General features: G+C 46.8%; 1 protein-coding gene across 1 annotated transcript in view; it reads left to right on the forward strand.

The window, feature by feature from the left end:
* Window positions 1-18,326, forward strand: part of CRY2 (cryptochrome circadian regulator 2) — a 37,166-nt gene extending 18,840 nt beyond the window's left edge. The window contains exons 5-12 of the mRNA XM_084630479.1: window positions 7,840-7,928; window positions 11,359-11,499; window positions 12,098-12,409; window positions 13,249-13,400; window positions 13,561-13,763; window positions 14,283-14,372; window positions 15,489-15,630; window positions 16,191-18,326. Coding sequence (XP_084486605.1) covers window positions 7,840-7,928; window positions 11,359-11,499; window positions 12,098-12,409; window positions 13,249-13,400; window positions 13,561-13,763; window positions 14,283-14,372; window positions 15,489-15,628 — 1,127 coding nt within the window. The 3' untranslated portion in view covers window positions 15,629-15,630; window positions 16,191-18,326. The remainder of the gene's footprint in view (window positions 1-7,839; window positions 7,929-11,358; window positions 11,500-12,097; window positions 12,410-13,248; window positions 13,401-13,560; window positions 13,764-14,282; window positions 14,373-15,488; window positions 15,631-16,190) is intronic.
* The last annotated feature ends 624 nt before the right edge of the window (window positions 18,327-18,950 follow it).

The following is an 18,950-nucleotide window of genomic DNA, read 5'->3' on the forward strand; positions in this document are numbered from 1 at the left end:
TGCTGTGGGGCTGCTGTGATGCAAGTAGCCAACCCAATCAAAGATCTGCTGATATCAAGGGTAGTGACCCTGGGAAATGTGCAGGTCATAGTGGATGGCTTTGCTGCAATGGGATTCCCTAACTGTGGTGGGGCCATAGACAGAACCCATACCTTATCTTGGCACTGGAGCACCAAGCCGGCGAGTACATAAACCGCAAGGGGTACTTTTCAATAGTGCTGCAAGCACTGGTGGATCACATGGGACGTTTCACCAACATCAACGTGGGATGGCTGGGAAAGGTACATGACGCTCTGGTCTGTTTCAAAAGCTGCAGGAAGGGACTTTCTTCCCAGACCAGAAAATAACCATTGGGGACGTTGAAATGCCTATAATTATCCTTGGGGACCCAGCCTACCCCTTAATTCCATGGCTCATGAAGCCAAACACAGACAGCCTGGACAGTAGTCAGGAGCTGTTCAACTACAGGCTGAGCAAGTGCAGAATGGTGGTAGAATGTGCATTTGGACGTTTAAAAGTGCGCTGGCGCAGTTTACCGACTCGGTTAGACCTAAGAGAAACCAATATTCCCACTGTTATTACTGCTTGCTGTGCGTTCCACAATATCTGTGAGAGTAAGGGGGAGACGTTTATGGCGGGTGGAAGGTTGAGGCAAATGGCCTGGCTGCTGGTTATGCACAGCCAGACACCAGGGCGGTTAGAAGAGCACAGAGGTCAGGGGCGCGGTGCGCATCAGAAAAGCTTTGAAAACCAGTTTCATGACTGGCCAGGCTACACTGTGAAAGTTCTGTTTGTTTCTCCTTGATGAAACCCCACCACCCCTTGATTCGCTCTACTTCCATGTAAGCTAACCACCCTCCCCACCTCCCTTCAATCACCGCTTGCAGAGGCGATAAAGTAATTGTTGCTTCACATTCATGCATTCTTTATTAATTCATCACACAAATAGGGGGATAACTACCAAGGTAGCCCAGGAGAGGTGGTGGAGGAGGGAAGGACAAGGCCACACAGCACTTTAAAAGTTTAAAACTTATTGAATGCCAGCCTTCTGTTGCTTGGACAATCCTCTGGGGTGCAGTGGCTGGGTGGCCGGAGGCCCCCCCCACTGCGTTCTTGAGCGTCTGGGTGAGGAGGCTATGGAACTTGGGGAGGAGGGCGGTTGGTTACACAGGGGCTGTAGCAGCGGTCTGCGCTCCAGCTGCCTTTCCTGCAGCTCAACCATACGCTGGAGCATATTAGTTTGATCCTCCAGCAGCCTCAGCATTGAATCCTGCCTCCTCTCATCATGCTGCCACCATCTTTCAGCTTCAGCCCTCTCTTCAGCCCGCCACTTACTCTCTTCAGCCCGCCACCTCTTCTCCCGGTCATTTTGTGCTTTCCTGCACTCTGACATTGTCTGCTTCCACGCATTCGTGTCTGCTCTGTCAGTGTGGGAGGACAGCATGAGCTCAAAGAACATTTCAGCGCGAGTGCGTTTTTTCCACCTTCTAATCTTCGCTAGCCTCTGGAAAGGAGAAGATCCTGTGATCCTTGAAACACATGCAGCTGGTGGAGGGGGGAAAAAAAGGGACAGTGGTATTTAAAAAGACACATTTTCTAGAACAATGTGTACACTCTTTCACAGTAAACCTTGTTAACATTACATGCATAGTACATGTGTTTTTGTTCCAAGGTCACATTTTGCCTCCCCCCAGCGTGTGGCTAGCCCCTCCACCCTTCCCCCTCCCCATGGCTAACAGCGGGGAACATTTCTGTTCAGCCACAGGCAAACAGCCCAGCAGGAACGGACACCTCTGAATGTTCACTTAAGAAAAGCACCCTATTTCAACCAGGTGACCATGAATGATATCACTCTCCTGAGGATAACACAGAGATAAAGAAGGGATGTTGTTTGAACGCCAGCAAACATACACTGCAATGCTTTGTTCTACAATGATTCCCGAGTATGTGCTACTGGCCTGGAGTGGTAAAGTGTCCTACCATGGTGAATGGAATAAGGCTGCCGTCCCCAGAAACCTTTTGCAAAGGCTTTGGGAGTATATCCAGGAGAGCCGCGATGCCAGGGCAAATTAATCATTAAACATGCTTGCTTTTAAACCATGTATAGTTTTTTAAAAGGTACACTCACCAGAGGTCCCTTCTCCACCCGGCGGGTCCGGGAGGCAGCCTTGGGTGGGTTCGGGGGGTACTGGCTCCAGGTCCAGGGTGAGAAACAGTTCCTGGCTGTCGGGAAAACCAGTTTCTCCGCTTGCTTTCTGTGAGCTATCTACAACCTCATCATCTTCCTCGTCCCCAAAAGCTGCTTCTGTGTTGCCTCCATCTCCATTGAAGGAGTCAAACAACACGGCTGGGGTAGTGGTAGCTGAACCCCCTAAAATGGCATGCAGCTCTTCATCATAGAAGCAGCATGTTTTGGGCTCTGACCCGGAGCGGCCATTCGCCTCTCTGGTTTTCTGGTAGGCTTGCCTCAGCTCCTTAAGTTTCACGCGGCACTGCTTCGGGTTCCTGTTATGGCCTCTGTCCTTCATGCCGTGGGAGATTTTGACAAATGTTTTGGCATTTCAAAAACTGGAATGTAGTTCTGATAGCATGGATTCCTCTCCCCATACAGCGATCAGATCCCGTACCTCCCGTTCGGTCCATGCTGGAGCTCTTTTGCGATTCTGGGGCTCCATCATGGTCACCTCTGCTGATGAGCTCTGCATGGTCACCTGAAGCTTGCCACGCTGGCCAAACAGGAAATTGAAATTCAGAAGTTCGCGGGCCTTTTCCTGTCTGCCTGGCCAGTGCATCTGAGTTGAGAGTGCTGTCCAGAGCGGTCACAATGGAGCACTGTGGGATAGCTCCCGGAGGCCAATACTGTCTAATTGTGTCCACAATACCCCAAATTCAACCCAGCAAGGCCGATTTCAGCGCTAATCCCCTTGTCAGGGGTGGAGTAATGAAATCGATTTTAAGAGCCCTTTAAGTCGAAAAAAAGGGCTTTGTTGGGTGGACGGGTGCAGGGTTAAATCGATTTAATGCTACTGAATTCGACCAACTCCTAGTGTAGACCGGGGCTTAGATTCCAAAAGGTGATAGAAAATGTTATGATATGCAAGCTTTTATGTCCTCTAAAGCTAACCCAAGCCTAGCAGCTTAGGGATCCCTTGCTTATGCTTAGAAATAGTTCCCTCTCCAAATTCCAAGCAGCATAATGATCCAGTTCCTTCTGGTCAGGGATTTGTATTCTCGTCCCTCAGAGCCCAAACTGATGGGACTGTTTGTGCCATCTCCTCTTCATCGTTTGGGGTGGTGGTGGGAAGAAAGTCTTTTGTCCTTTGTTTCAAATGGTTCATTTGGTTTCAATGCAGGCCCAGCACTTACATTTATTTAATGCTTCTTTCCTGTTTCTTGTGTTACACAGCAAGAGGTTTACAATGAAAACACTCAATATAACTTTATACTGAGAGGTACAGATGTTGTAAGTCAGATCAGTACATGCAGCATCCTATAAACATTTCATCAAGTCTAACCACTAAACACATTCTTATAAACTTAACATCTATTTTAACAATGCTAACGCTCAGATAAGCCAGGCTGGTTTCTAGCTATGAATTTGTCAGTGCTCAGTGAGGCCTAGTGGCCTTGGCATGAGCTGCCACCTGTTCTGCCAGCTTCACAGTTCCATGCTTGTCCGCTTCAGTCTCATCAGCTGCTGATGGCTCTACTCAAAAAAGAATGCTCAAGGCAGAGGGTGATGCACAAATCCCCACCCCAGATCAAGGATCTGAACCTAAACGTAAGCAAAGGGCAAGGTTATTGATTATGTTAGGAGTATTGTTTATATGTAGATAACAGTGCAGCTGTCAGCCTTCTAGTAGTATCTGGGTACTGTGGGACGCTGCCTACGTAGGCTGGGACGAGGAGGGCTGTGTGAAAAGTTCGTAGGACTCGGCAGAAGCCCTTATATATGAAAATAATGGGGGATTTGGCTCTTGAGGATAGTCACATTCTTCATTTTGATCTGAATCTGAACTCCCCAATGGTTTTGTAAACAGGGAGCTGCATAGGAAAACTGCATTGCTGCTGCCCATTTGTTCTGGGGATTAATATGACGTAGGTGCTCAGTGCTGTTTAGTCCTGTATCTTCACTAGTACTAGATTGAGAAACTAAGAGTCTCCCTTGATTTCCTGGCTATGTGATGGGATACTTCTGGGTTGGCTGGAAGATATTTCCTAGATTAGCAAATCTGATAAGGCAGAGGTGCCTGTTGTAATAATTGGGCCTCCAGATTTACCCTAATTGTGAGCTCAACTGTAAAAAGTGTGAGTGTAAGTTCATAAGATGTCACGCTAACATATAACAACAAATGGTGGTCGGAAAAGTTGCAAAAGCGAGACAGACTGAATTAGTCCAAACAAAAAGGCCTACTGATACAACTCACAAGAAAAGTGTGGAACCAGAAAACTAATAATCCAAAATTGGTATATTGGCTATTGGACCTAACTGGTGGACTAAACAATGAGGGGGTAGGCTGTTCCACCCATCACTCCTTTTTGGGTTCCTAAAGAATGAGACTTTGGGAAGGAAAATTGGCTATTGGAGCGTGTTTCATCATCATGGCTGCTACTCCCACCTGGGCATCGTGATCCTGAGAGATGTCCTGATGAGGGAGGGACCGAGATGACACAGCCATTTCCTCCAGCTGAATCCCAAACACCACCCGGGATGTGAGACTTTGTCTCCACCACATTCCCCCATCTGTCCTTTTCCTTTCCTACCTTTTCTTCTCTTTCTTATCACTCTCCTTCATCCTTCTCTCTTACAAGAGTCTGGCTTAGCCAGCGAAGACTGTATTTTGTAATGCTGCTGTAAGCCTGTGACCAGAAAGAGCCAATTAAATGCAATGTCTTAAACAGCCTAGTGTTGGTACAACTTTGCCAGGTCTTGGAGTGGCTGATAAGACCGGGTGCTGTGTCTGTATTTTTATCGGCAGTGAGGGTGCAAGAGTCAACATAAGATATAGAAGCTGCATTTTCTATCCTTGCTGTTCTTTTCTCTCATTTTGTGTAAGTTTGTGTTTAGTCTTCTAGAAAACAGGATCTGACTTTAACAGCAGCAGCTTTGGTCCATCTCCCCAAAAGGACAGTTATTACCATCTTTAGTACAATCTAAAACACTGTCAAACAAGGAGAGTTTTTAGAAGGAAAATCCCCCAGCTCAAGTGAACAAGGGATGTTAAAATGAAAACCTTACTCAATACTTACTTTTCAAATGCTTTAACTGTTTTTTCCTTTTTTCTCTTGTATCTTTAATAAAAGGTTAGAGGGATTTCTAATAGTGTGTTTGCCATGGTGCTAAGCAGGGTGTGGTTTCTGTACAACAAATCCCTAAACTTGTTTAAAATTCTTTAATGTTGGAGAGTGACTGGGTTATGAAATCATAGAAATGTAGCTCTGGAAGGGACTTTGAGAAGTCAAGTCCAGCGCTCTGTGCTGTGGCAGGACCAAGTAAAGCTAGACTATCCCTGACAGGTGTTTGTCCAACCTGTTCTTAAAAACATCCAGTGATAAGGATTCCCCAGCCCCCCTTGGAAGCCTAGTCCAGAGCTTAATTACCCTTATAGTTAGAAAGTTTTTCCTAATATGTAACCGAAATCTCCCTTGCTGCAAATTAAGCCCATTATTACTTGAACTACCTTCAGTGGACATGGAGAATAATTGATCACAGTCATCTTTTATAAGAGCCCTTAACATATATGAAGACTGTTTTCAGTCTCCTTTTCTCAAGGCTAAAAGTGCCCAGTTTCTTAACCTTTCCTCATAGGTCAGGTTTTCTATATGTCTGATAATTTTTCGTCGTTCTCTTCTAGAGTCTTTCCAGTTTGTGCACATCTTTCCTAAAGTATGGCACCCAGAATTGAACACAGTACTGCAGCTGAGGCCTAACCAGTGCCAAATAGAGCAGGAAAGTTACTTCCAATGTCTTACATATAGCACTCATGTTACTACACCCCACAATGATATTAGTCTTTTTTACGGCAGCATCACATTGACTCATATTCAGTTTGTGATCCACTATAATCCCAGGATCCTTTCAGTAGTGCCACCACCTAGCCAATTATTTTCCAGTTTGTGCATTTGATTTTTTCCTACCTAAGTGAAGTACTTTGCACTTGTCTTTATTGAATGTCATTTTGTTGATTTCAGGCCAGTTTGCGAAAAAAGGGTTGCTGTGAGTTCTCCTCCTGTCTTCCAAAGTGCTTGCAACCCTTCCCAGCTTGGTGGTGTCTGCAAATTTTATAAGCATACTCTCCACTCCATTATCTGAGTCATTAATGAAAACATTGAATAATGACGGACTGCTGCGGGATCCCACTATATATGCTCTTGCAGTTTCACAGTGAACCACTGATAACTGCTCTTCGAGTATGGTCTTTCAACCAGCTGTGAACCCACCTTATAGTAATTTCATCTAGACCATATTTCCTTACTTCGTTTATGACCATATCTCATGGGACTGTCAAAAGTCTTACAAAAATAAAGATACATCACATCCGCTGCTTCCCTGCTATCCACTAAGCAAGTAACCCTGTCTAAGAAGGAAATTAGGTTGCTTTGGCATGATTTGTTCTTGACAACTTCATGTTACCTATTCCTTATAATGGTGGTATCCTCTAGGTGCTTACAAATTGATTGTTTAATAATTTGTTCCAGTATCTTTCCACGTAACGAAGTTTGGCTGACTGATCTATAATTCCTCAGGTCCTCTTTGTTCCTCTTTTTAAAGACAGGTAACTATGTTTGCCCTTCTCCAGTCTTCTGGGACCTCACCCGTCCTGCAGGAGTTCTGAAAGATAATTGCTAATGGTTCTGAGATTGCTTCAGCTAGTTCCTTAAGTACCAAGATGAATTTCATCAGGTCCTGCCAACTTGAATGCATCTAACTTATCTCAATATTCTTTAACCTGTTCTTCCCTATTCTGGCTTACGTTTCTTTCCCCTTGTTGTTAATATTAATTGTGTTGAGTTATATGTTCACCATTAATCTTTTTAGTGAAGACTAAAGCAAAATAGGCATTAAACTCTTCAGCTTTCTTGATGTCAGCAATTGTTTGCTCTCCTTCCCTGCTAAGTAGAGGACCTACGCTTGGTCTATCTCTTGCTCTTGACTGTATTTAAAGAACTTCATCTTGTTGCATTTTATGATCCTTGCTAGATTTAACTCATTTTATGCCTTAGCTTTTGTAATTATGATTATGTCAATACCTTCAACTGTTTGGATCCATATAATCCATCTGAATTAATACAGCATGCCCCCTGCTGGCTGTTTGGTTTATCATTGATACTGAGCCTGATGGAGGATGCAGTAGATCAGTGGTCTCCAAACTGGGGTGTGCGCCCCCCCCCCAAAGGGTGTGCAGGAGCACCGCTGGATGGCACTCCGCCGTTTTTTTCTTCAGCAGTAGCTCTGCACGTCCACGGTTGGTGTTCCCCTCTGGCGGCGCATCTGTGATAGGTCTTCCGGTCTTTACCCTGGCGTGCGCGAGCCAAAAAGTTTGGAGACCACTGCAGTAGATGACCACCCTACATAGATAGGGTCTGTGTATGAATGATGGTGGGGTGCCCCAAGAATGCTGACTGGAGAACTTAATTTGGGGACAGGCTTCTGTACTGAGGTGTCAGAGCAGTCATGCTTGCTTTGCTGTAGAAGGATCAGAGCAGCAACAATAAACCAAATGTTCAGAGAACTCAGGAGCTGTCTTTTTCAAGTCTGATACTGTTGCTGCTGGAGCCCTGCTGGGCTCTTTGCATAGTGTTGGCTTCCAGCCTTACCACCCTGTTTGTTCCTCTCAGGTTTCCCCACGGATTGTCTTGCCCCAGCAGTTTGGAAAGGAGGGGAGACAGAGGCCTTGGCCCGGCTGGATAAGCATTTGGAAAGAAAGGTAACCAACCCACTTTCACTCAGAAAATGGTACTTTCTGCATGCTGAGGCCTCTGGCTAAGGAATATTAATGCTGGTTGTCGTCCTTGTTTCTGCTGCTTGTAGCAGCAGACACAGCTCTGTGCTGATGGGAATGCCTCTGTAGGACCCAGGCTGTGTGGGGCATAGGGAATGTGCCCTCCCCACTTCTAGGCTTCAGAGGACCCAAACCGTAGTGGAAGTTCACTGATATATGTGCATTTAGGGGTGGAATTCACTCGCTAAGCAATGCTGGTGTTGCTGTGCCCGTGGAGCATGAAGGGTGTTGAGCCCCACTCTCTCTGGGGTAGCATAGATGAAGAGAGCCTTCCATCAAGGTACAGTGCTGGCTGCAGACAGCCTTCCACCTCCTTTTTAATCTTCACTTGGAGACATTTGTGCAGGTGCACTAACAGGACAAGTGCAAACAGCCGGGCATTTCCCAGGCAGGGCATGTGAGGACTGTTAATACAACATATGCCACGTTATACCTTGAGCCACTCATTGTAATATCTAGACACTTTTTGTTGACCCTGTTTTCTTTATTGCTTCACACAATGTAAATGAAACAATAAGAACAGGAGTATAAGGTGTTACTAGTAACAATACAAGACAAAATTACTCAGACAGAGATGACTGAGTTCTCTTTAATGCTAGCCTTTCTTGATGATGATTGTGCAGTTCACAACTTCCCCCAATGCAGCATGGCAGGATGCAAGTAAAACTTCAGCATAATACGCAGGTAGTGCTGAATCTCAGCTTTATGTGATTGCAGGTTGCCATGTTCAATGATAGTCTTTCCTCCTGGAGTCACCTGCTGCATATGTCAGGGCGACAGTTAAGATCTCTCTTCATACAGCTCAGAGTTGGATGTACTTGAAGTACTAGGATGTACCTTTGGGAGGTCCTAGGCCCAGACCTATGCTGCAGACAAGAGCTAATAGCTCCCTCCCAGATCAGCATGACTAGATCAAATTCCCTTTGAGTGGAAAGTGATTTGTGGGCCTCTCACTGCTGTGGGAGTGCTGGAATGATCAGCTTGAAACATCGCCAACAAATGGATGAAGCCAGTTCACTAGGGATACTGTCAGAGAAATGGAGGACTTGTGGCACCTTCAAGACTAACAAATTTATTTGAGCATAAGCTTTCGTGAGCTACAGGTCACTTCATCGGATGCATTCAGTGGAAAATACAGTGAGGAGATTTATATACACAGAACATGAAACAATGGGTGTTACCATACGCATTGTAACGAGAGTGATCAGGTAAGGTGAGCTATTACCAGCGGGGGGGGATGGACCTTTTGTAGTGATAATCCCCCTGAGGGTTACCAAAAGAAACTACAGCATTTGCTCAAGAAACTCCCTGAAAAAGCACAAGAACAAATCCGCACAGACACACCCTTGGAACCCTGACCAGGGGTATTCTATCTGCTAACCAAGATCCATAAACCTAGAAATCCTGGGCACCCTATCATCTCAGGCATTGGCACCCTGACAGCAGGATTGTCTGGCTATGTGGACTCCCTCCTCAGGCCCTACGCTACCAACACTCCCAGCTATCTTCGAGACCCCACTGACTTCCTGAGGAAACTACAATCCATGAGTGATCTTCCTGAAAACACCATCCTGGCCACTATGGATGTAGAAGCCCTCTACACCAACATTCCACACAAAGATGGACTACAAGCCATCAGGAACAGTATCCCCAATGATGTCACGGCAAACCTGGTGGCTGAACTTTGACTTTGTACTCACCCCTAACTAGTGCACATTTGGGGACAATGTATACCTTCAAATCAGCGGCACTGCCTTGGATACCCACATGGCCCCACAGTATGCCAACATTTTTATGGCTGACTTAGAATATCGCTTCCTCAGCTCTCATCCCCTAATGCCCCTACTCTACTTGCGCTACATTGATGACATCTTCATCATCTGGACGCATGGAAAAGAAGCCCTTGAGGAATTCCACCATGATTTCAACAATTTCCATCCCACCATCAACCTCAGCCTGGACCAGTCCACACAAGAGATCCACTTCCTGGACACTACAGTGCTAATAAACGATGGTCACATAGCCACCACTTTATACCAGAAACCTACTGACCGCTATGCCTATCTACATGCCTCCAGCTTTCATCCAGACCACACCACACGATCCATTGTCTACAGCCAAGCTGTGCAATACAACCGCGTTTGCTCCAACCCCTCAGACAGAGGCAAACCCCTACAAGATCTCTATCAAGCATTCTTACAACTACAGTACCTACCTGCTGAAGTGAAGAAGCAGATTGACAAAGCCAGAAGAGTACCCAGAAGTTACCTACTACAGGACAGGCCCAACAAAGAAAATAACAGAACGTCACTAGCCATCATCTTGAGCCCCCAACTAAGGACGACCCATCTCTCTCACAGAACTTGGGAGACAGGCCAGTCCTTGCTTACAGACAGCCCCCCAACCTGAAGCAAATACTCACCAGCAACCACACAACAGAACCACTAACCCAGCGACCTATCCTTGCAACAAAGCCCGTTGCCAACTGTGTCCACATATCCAGGGGACACCATCGTAGGACCTAATCACATCAGCCAGATTATCAGAGCCTCGTTCACCTGCACATCCACCAATGTGATCTATGCCATCGTGCCAGCAATGCTCCTCTGCCATGTACATTGGCCAAACTGGACAGTCTTTATGTAGAAGAATAAATGGACACAAATCGGACGTCAAGAATTATAACGTTCAAAAACCAGTCGGAGAACACTTCAATCTCTTTGGTCACTCAATTACAGACCTAAGTGGCAATTCTTCAACAAAAAAAACTTCAAAAACAGACTCTAAGGAGAGATTGCTGAATTGGAATTAATTTGTAAACTGGATACAATTAACTTAGGCTTGAATGAATAAAGACTGGGAGTGGATGGGTCATTACACAAAGTAAAACTGTTTCCCCATGTTTATCTCCCTTCTTCTCCCCCCCCCCCCCCCAACTGCTGGAAATGGCCCACCTTGATTATCACTACAAAAGGTCCCCGCCCCCCCTGCTCTCCTGCTGGTAATAGCTCACCTTACCTGATCACTCTCATTACAGTGTGTATGGTAACACCCGTTGTTTCATGTTCTCTGTGTATATAAATCTCCCCACTGTATTTTCCATTGAACATATCCAATGAAGTGAGCTGTAGCTCACGAAAGCTTATGCTCAGATAAATTTGTTAGTCTCTAAGGTGCCTAAAGTCCTCCTTTCCTTTTTGCGGATACGGACTAACACGGCTGCTGCTCTGAAACCTGTCAGAGAAATGTAAGGGGCTTTAAAGAACCTACTAGAGATAGTTGTGTCCCTGCCCAGCAGCCTGCTCCTTGGACTGCTGCATTTCTGAAACCCATTCTCTTTCCCAAATGCTCCTAGGCTTGGGTTGCAAATTATGAAAGGCCAAGGATGAACGCTAACTCACTGCTGGCGAGCCCCACTGGACTCAGTCCCTATCTGCGTTTCGGCTGCTTGTCCTGCCGCTTGTTCTATTACCGCCTCTGGGAGCTGTATAAAAAGGTGAGAAAAGGGGGATGGGAGGGTGGGGGGTTCCTCCAGAGCCGGCAGGCCTGGGGCCAGGCTGGTTCCTAGGACGGGTTGTGTTAATTCCCTTGCAGTTCTGACCTGTTCCATTGTTTCTGGCCCAAGAAGCTGTAGGTTGATATTCCTCCCTGCCCCTAACTCCTCTGGCTATGAAGCAGTGCTCAGCTCTTTAAATATAGTTGCCCCTACTGGGGGAAACTTACAAAAATGGCAAGACTCTTGTAGACATAGCTACCTTTAAAATTATAGTAATTATCTGGATTCTCAAGCCTGAGCCCTCATAATCATTAGCTCTAGGTTGGCTCTAGTGCCCGTCCTCTTGTTCCTGTGAGATCAGTTCCTTCAGAATATCAGACTAGATTAAAGAGAGGCGCTTTCTGCCCCAATGAGTCTGGTGTCTGGTAAAGGGCTGTTCAGAGGATAGCTCCACAGCTCCAAATGTTGCTAGCAGTCTTGGTCTCTGAGTGGGAATTGCCTGTAGTGATGGGGCAGAGGGAGGGTTGAGGTGAGCTGCCCAGGTACAGGAGCTGGGAAAGGCTAATATCTCTTTGTCCCTGTTTCTCCTCTTCCACAGGTGAAGCGTAACAATACACCACCACTCTCACTATATGGGCAGCTTCTCTGGCGGGAATTTTTCTACACGGCAGCCACCAACAATCCCAAATTTGACCGCATGGAGGGGAACCCAATCTGCATACAGATCCCCTGGGACAGGAATCCTGAAGCCTTGGCAAAATGGGCAGAGGGCAAAACAGGCTTCCCTTGGATTGATGCTATCATGACCCAACTGAAACAAGAAGGCTGGATCCACCACCTGGCTAGGCATGCAGTGGCCTGCTTCCTGACCAGGGGTGACCTCTGGATCAGCTGGGAGTCTGGAGTCAGGGTAAGTCTGGTATTTCCAGAATTAGGCAACAGAGCATGGGGAGGGCAAAATCCTGTTGGCACATTCTGCTGGGATGGCAGTACTGTCATGTTAATCATTTGGCATGTAGAGTAGTGTGGAAGAGAGGATGATCTAGCTGGCTTTGCTTCGGTCACAAGCCTGGCTTTTTCTGCCTAGTTCAGTTAAGTCCTAAAAGTGATGATGAGAGAGTCTGCAGTTACTAAGTAAATGTAAATAGGACCCATTGGTTAATATGGGCTGTTATCTAAAAAGTGCCCCCAGCCCAAGTGGAGGCAGAGGCATCCCTGCCCTAAGGGGCTGAAAACACTAATAGACAGTGGAAATTGGAATACACAACTCCTAGGAACTAAATTGGACAGGAATTCAGTGGGTTATTCGTAATATCCTGCTTCCACTCAGAGTGGGGAATGGATAATGTGAGACTTAGAAGGAAAAGCCCTTATTCACTTTTGATTGTTCTGCTGCACAGAACTGCTGTGCTCCTTCAGTGTCTATTCTGCATGCTTACATTACACTTCCAAGGCTAGGATTGATGTCCAAATCTTGTAGTAAAACTGTACAGCAGAGTCCAAAGCAGCAGGAGCTAACTGGTAGTGTTCGAAAACATGACCAGACAAGGCTTCTCATTGGAAATGATTGAGATGTAAGGAACTATGGTAGATTAATTGATCAGGTGTCTGCTTTTTGTTCCAGTTACCGAGATCTGTTTCCTGATTGCCTCAACTTCATACTTAGCATCTATCTTCTAGTGTTCCCTGCTGCTGGGTCTTTCCCTTGGAGGTTGGTTCCCTCACCAACTTTCCCTCTTATTACTGCAGGTGTTTGATGAGCTACTGCTGGATGCAGATTTCAGTGTGAACGCCGGCAGCTGGATGTGGCTTTCATGCAGTGCTTTTTTCCAGCAGTTCTTCCACTGCTACTGCCCCGTCGGTTTTGGGCGCCGCACAGATCCCAGTGGTGACTATGTTAGGTGAGTAATATGGATGGATGCTTCTCATACATCCTAGCATGGCAGTGACACACAGCTTCACAATCTGCCTGCCTGGGTAGCCGCCTTGTTGCTTATCCCATACTTGCGAACTCTTTGTGGCTGTACTCTGAATAAGGTGTCATCTCTTTATGTGCTGCAGGCGGTATTTGCCCAAGTTAAAAGGCTTCCCCTCACGGTACATCTACGAGCCATGGAATGCCCCTGAGTCAGTGCAGAAGGCAGCCAAGTGCATCATTGGGGTGGACTACCCCAAACCCATGGTGAACCATGCAGAGACCAGCCGGCTAAACATTGAACGCATGAAACAGATCTACCAGCAGCTGTCACGCTACAGGGGCCTCTGTGAGTATGAGGTGCTGTGAGACACTTGCTGCAGTTTGCCCTTTAACCCTGTATCAGCTGAAGTAGAGAAGATGGTTGGGATGGGAGGGGAATTCATAATACAGCAAATGGCAGCTGTGCTCCTGACCAGCCCTTTGCAGGAGGAAGTGACTTCTGCCCAAAGTTTCTCTAAGGGTACGTGCATTCCCTGGAAATGCAGACAAGACCGTGAGCATTTCAGTATGGCAAGCTGTGAAGGTTGGGAGTAGCTGTCAGGTAACTGAAATTGGGAAGGAGTCTACTGGAGATGAGAAACCCTGTGCTTCACTCCTAAAGCCCATGCATAAGATCCCAATGAGAAGGGATCGTGGGGGCCAGGACCTGTGTCCCCAGCAAGCACTGAGCCAACTGAGATTTAAACCTCGCTCCTCTTTCATTGACACGTGCACCACTACGTGTTTGCACTCTGCGTGGTCTGAGCTCCCTATGAAAAGCAAGAGCCTGTTCCTCAGTGGAAGTCAGTGATCATTCTCTTCCCAGGTTTGTTGGCCTCTGTCCCTTCCTGTGTGGAAGATCTCAGTAGCCCGGTCACAGACACAACGGCAGGCCAGGGCAGCAGCACCAGTACAGGTGAGCAGGAGTTGTTGGTAAATTACCTAGACAAGTTAATGGGCACTTGGAGCCCATAACTGGATAGAACGTTACTTCAGCAAGGAACAGGTGTGTGGGGGTAAAATGGTATAGATCGGGGTGGGCAATTTTCACAGGGGGGCCACTCCACGAATTTTGGCAAGTAGTTAAGGGCCACACATTTCTACTATATTAATGGAGGGGGTGCAGGGGTCTGGGAGGGAGTGTGGGTGCAGGAGGGAGCTCTGGGCTGGTGCAGAATGTTGGGGTGCAGGAGGGGGTGCCAGGTGCAGACACTGGCTGGAAGGCTCTTACCACAGGTGGCTCCTGGCTGGCAGTGCAGCAGGGTGCTCAGGCAGGCTGCCTGCATGCTGTGGCCCCACACTATTCCCAGAAGTGGCAGTGGCCAGCTGCTGCTGGCATGTCTCTGCACACCCCTTGCGGGGAGGGGAGCAGCGCACGGAGCCGCTTCTCCCACCTCCGCGCAGAGATGTGCCAGCAGCAGCTGGCTGCTTCCGGGGGCGGCCTGGGGCCACAGCAGGCAGGCAACATGCCTGAGTGCCCCACTGTGTCGTGGGACTTTTAGAGGCCCGGACTCAGAGATCACGAGGGAGCAGAGGAGGCCGGACAGAAACGTTAGACTGGCCGGATCTGGCCCATGGGCTGTGTTTTGCCTGGTATAGATCTTATTCACTTTAATTTAGACTTGCTGGGAGTTCCCAAGAGAGCTCTTCCTAAAAGGCCCACAAAACTCTAGTACATGATGCCAGAAAGAATCACTGATTATAGTTCTATGGAACCTGTCTGGACATGGAGGGGTGGGGAGTTGGAAATAATTTTTCTATAAAACTAGCCCTTTACTAGAGTAGGAAGACTCTGGTGATTGTCCTGGGCTGGAGTTGCTGAGATTCAGTATCCTGTCTATGCTAACATTTGTGTGTCCAAAAAAAAAAAAAAAAAAAGTGGGGGGAGATTGTGGCTGCACTTCCCGTTGCTTTGGCATTGTAGGCTCTCCTTTTCCCCTGCTGTCTCGGCACATAGATGCCTAAAGCAGTAAATGTGAGAAGCCACAGGGCCAGAGGAAACTTTGCAGTGACTCTCCTCTCCCAATTGTAGTGCAGAGGCTGTTGCATTGTGGCCAGACCTCTCCAAAGCGTAAACATGAGGGAGTAGAGGAGCTGTGCACTGAAGAGTTGTACAAACGAGCCAAAGTGATGGGTCTGCACATTTCAGAGATCCCCAGCAAGAACTTGTGAACGTGAGTAGCCCCATGATCTTGCTCTGGGATAATTGGAGGACTGTGGCCCTCCTCAGTCTTGTTTCTTGACGTTGGTGCCCAACTTTAAATGCTGTTAGTAGTTTAAAAATCTAAAACTGTCTTACTGTGGTTTTGATGGCCCCACAATTCTACCAAGTAACTTCTAGTGGGTCTCCTGTCTCTTATAGTCATGTCACTATATTGCTTGGCAAGGTTTTAGCTTAGCTGGCCATCAGAGGGCAGCAGCATTGTTAATTTAGCAAACACAGACTGCTTTTAACCTATGGACCTGTTCTGCAGGGTGTTGCTCCCTTCTCACAGGAACCAGCTGTCCAACATAATCAGACTTCACAGCCTGGTCCCAATCTGCTTCAAATGTTGCAGGCTGGGGGGGAGAGCAGCACATCTTTGTGGGGGCAAGATGCTGTTCCTCATACTCCACTTGAAATGCTCCCGACAGTCCTCTTGGAGAGAAGCTGACTCTGTTCTGTTCTAGCTCTAGTTCTGTGAAGGGGACTGATACCTAAATGCGCCTTTCTCTCTCTCTTTTTTCCCTGCAGCCAGAGATGGGAGAATCACAAGGGAAGAGTTGGGGTGCTGGAGTGTTCGCCACAGCAGTGGAGGGGTGCTGCTTCCAGAGGGATCAAAGCTTTTGACCAACAGCTGAAAATGTGGGGTGTCAGTGTGAATGTGTAATTCTGGTGGATGCCACACAGAGATATTGCATCACTTGTGCTTGAGTACATTTTGGCTCACTGGCATACAGAAGCCCTGGGACCTAAACCTGTCTCTTCTCGGCCAAACCTGGAATCTGCCCAGATTGGAAGAGAAGTTCTTTTTTCCATTCACTCCCAGGTGTATCTTTCCTTCCCATTTTCTCATGCACTGGTCCATTTGCTGCATAATTACAGGGAGCAGTATCTGCATGTCAGAAAAAAATATTCACCCTTCCTATTAAGTGGCAGGCAGTGAAATGTCTATCATCCCCAAAACAGGCCAATTCTCCTGTCTGCATGACTCTCCAAGCATCAAGGGGGTGTCTGTTTGAACAACTCCAGTCTCAAAGCATGTTGAAATATCCACCTGTATGAGACAGTCAGCAAAGTAGGGGGATTGGGAAAAAGATGAAGCTGTAGTAATGGGACATCAGTATGGCAGTAACCATGACCACCCTTCATGGACCAGGAGCCCTTTAAGATTCACTGAGCAAATAACATTCATACTGGTGCCTGATCGTGACCCTGGCCAGTCTTCAAATGGGGCAGATGTCTAGAATAGGCAGTTGAAAGCAGGCTTTTGCTTCTAGGGGTCATCTTGGGGGGGAAATTTCAAGAGAAGGCTGACTCTTCTGAAAATAAGCCTATGACTTGACCATAGGTGAAGCTTTCTCCCAGAAATTTGCTCCTCTAAGTAGCAGAGAAAGCTACACCTGGTGGGGAAAACCATTCTGGCCATACTGGGCTCTGGACTCTACCCTTCTTGCACTTTTTCCTTAAGAAGAAGACCTTTCAAACAAAAAGTGAGCAATGTCCAGTGTGGAACCTGTGCAGTGTCTGACGTGGAGTGAATGTACCATTAGAATGATGCTGCGCTGTTGGGCAACTTCTATAAGCGAGTCTTCCTTGGGCTCCATAGCCCATTCTTTGTGGATGTCTGCTCCCCTTCCTGTAGGTTGCAGTGCATTTGCATCTGTGTTTTTGGTTTCTGCATTGTGTAATCCTGTGACCATGTACCCTGCACAACATCCTTTTCCCCACACACCTGCATTCAGTGCTTTGTATTCTAATCTGACAGCTTTGTAGGACATACAGGTTGTTAACCATACATCCCCTGGTCTTGTTCTGTATTTCATGCTCTGTTTCAATAGGGTGTTCGCAGGCCCTCAGGCTGCATCCCCAGATGATGCGTGGAATAGAGTAGAGGAGCCTCTGTTCCTGCAGCCTTCATAAGGAATTGTCTCCAGTAGCTGTTCTTGGCACTACATGGTTATTCAGTCTGAAACCCCTACTTGGCACAGACCTAGCCCCTAGCCGAAACAGCTGGTCAGGTTCACATATAGCTTCACCTACTAATAACCTGCTCCCTTACCATGACAGTGGAAGACCATAGTTTCCCGTCTTGAATAGATTTGGATTCAATTTTGGGACCCAGACTTTGAAGTCATAAATGATGCTGGGGTTACAAGTAGAAACTGATTCAGGGGCATCTGAAAGGTTTACAATATGGAGAGGTGGGACAGTTGTTTAAGAACCAAGAGTTAGTTTATTAAACAGCGGCTAAATAATCTTTCCCTCCTACTAACAACACTAGGGCATTGACCCCAGATTTCCTTTTCCAGTGGAATCTATTGACCAGATTTTCCAAGCAAACACTAAGTCACCCCTCCTGACCTTGTTTGGGTGTCTATTTTTCCAGACTAATGTTCTCTAGAGAGGATTTAGAAATAATGCAGTAATTCAGCATAGCTGGGGTTTTGTCTCCAAATCTTTACCCTGAGGGGCCCCTATAGTCTAGTAGCTGTAGGGGTTAGGGGAAGGAGACACCACTGTCCTCTGCTGCAGAGAGAAGGGGAAAGAAATGCACTTTGTACACTTAGAATTTAGAAATTGTGACTTCTGTCATATGGAAGATTTCATGCTTATACAACCATTTATCTGTAAATATGACATTGTTTTATAAATGTCTTTAACCCTCTACTTGCTGCATTTTCACTTATTTCAAGTGAGTCAGGTGTAGGTTGGAGGGACTGGGGCAAAAAGTCTTCAAGTAGCCTGTTGCAAAGCTTTGTGGATGTCAGGGGAGGGGAATATGTGCAATTCTCCTCTCCATCATCCCCAGTATTTGTATTCTGGCAGCCGTTGCACCCACAGTTGGCTAGGTGTGGTCCATACAAGACATGACATAACCTGCATTAAAGAGCTCTCAATCTGAGAAAACATAAATGTGAAGGGAGGAGAGAGGCAAAGTACACAGTTTATTTTAGGTCTTGATGAGAGTGTAGTGACTTTTCAGGCAGTCTTGGAGGGTATTCCATGTAGAGAGAGTGGCGTGGGAAGAATAGAGACTATGCACTTCAACTGATGGGGTGGGGTGAGACCACCATCATTGGAGCAGAGAGGATGAGTGACACTAGTGTTCACAAACCTGACTATTCACCAACTCTGCTGGGCTGGACATTGTAAATGCCAGACTCTCGCCTCCCAAAACAAGCCCTCTACTCTCACCCATGGTGAGAGATCCTGTGGTGGTCAGACGAAAAGCTACAAAGACCTACTGAAAGCGTATCTCATGAAAACTGATGTGGACATTGCAAGCTGGGG

The sequence above is a fragment of the Lepidochelys olivacea genome (genome assembly GCF_965140295.1).
Source record: "Lepidochelys olivacea isolate rLepOli2 genome assembly, chromosome: 6".
In the NCBI taxonomy this organism is placed as follows: domain Eukaryota; kingdom Metazoa; phylum Chordata; order Testudines; family Cheloniidae; genus Lepidochelys; species Lepidochelys olivacea.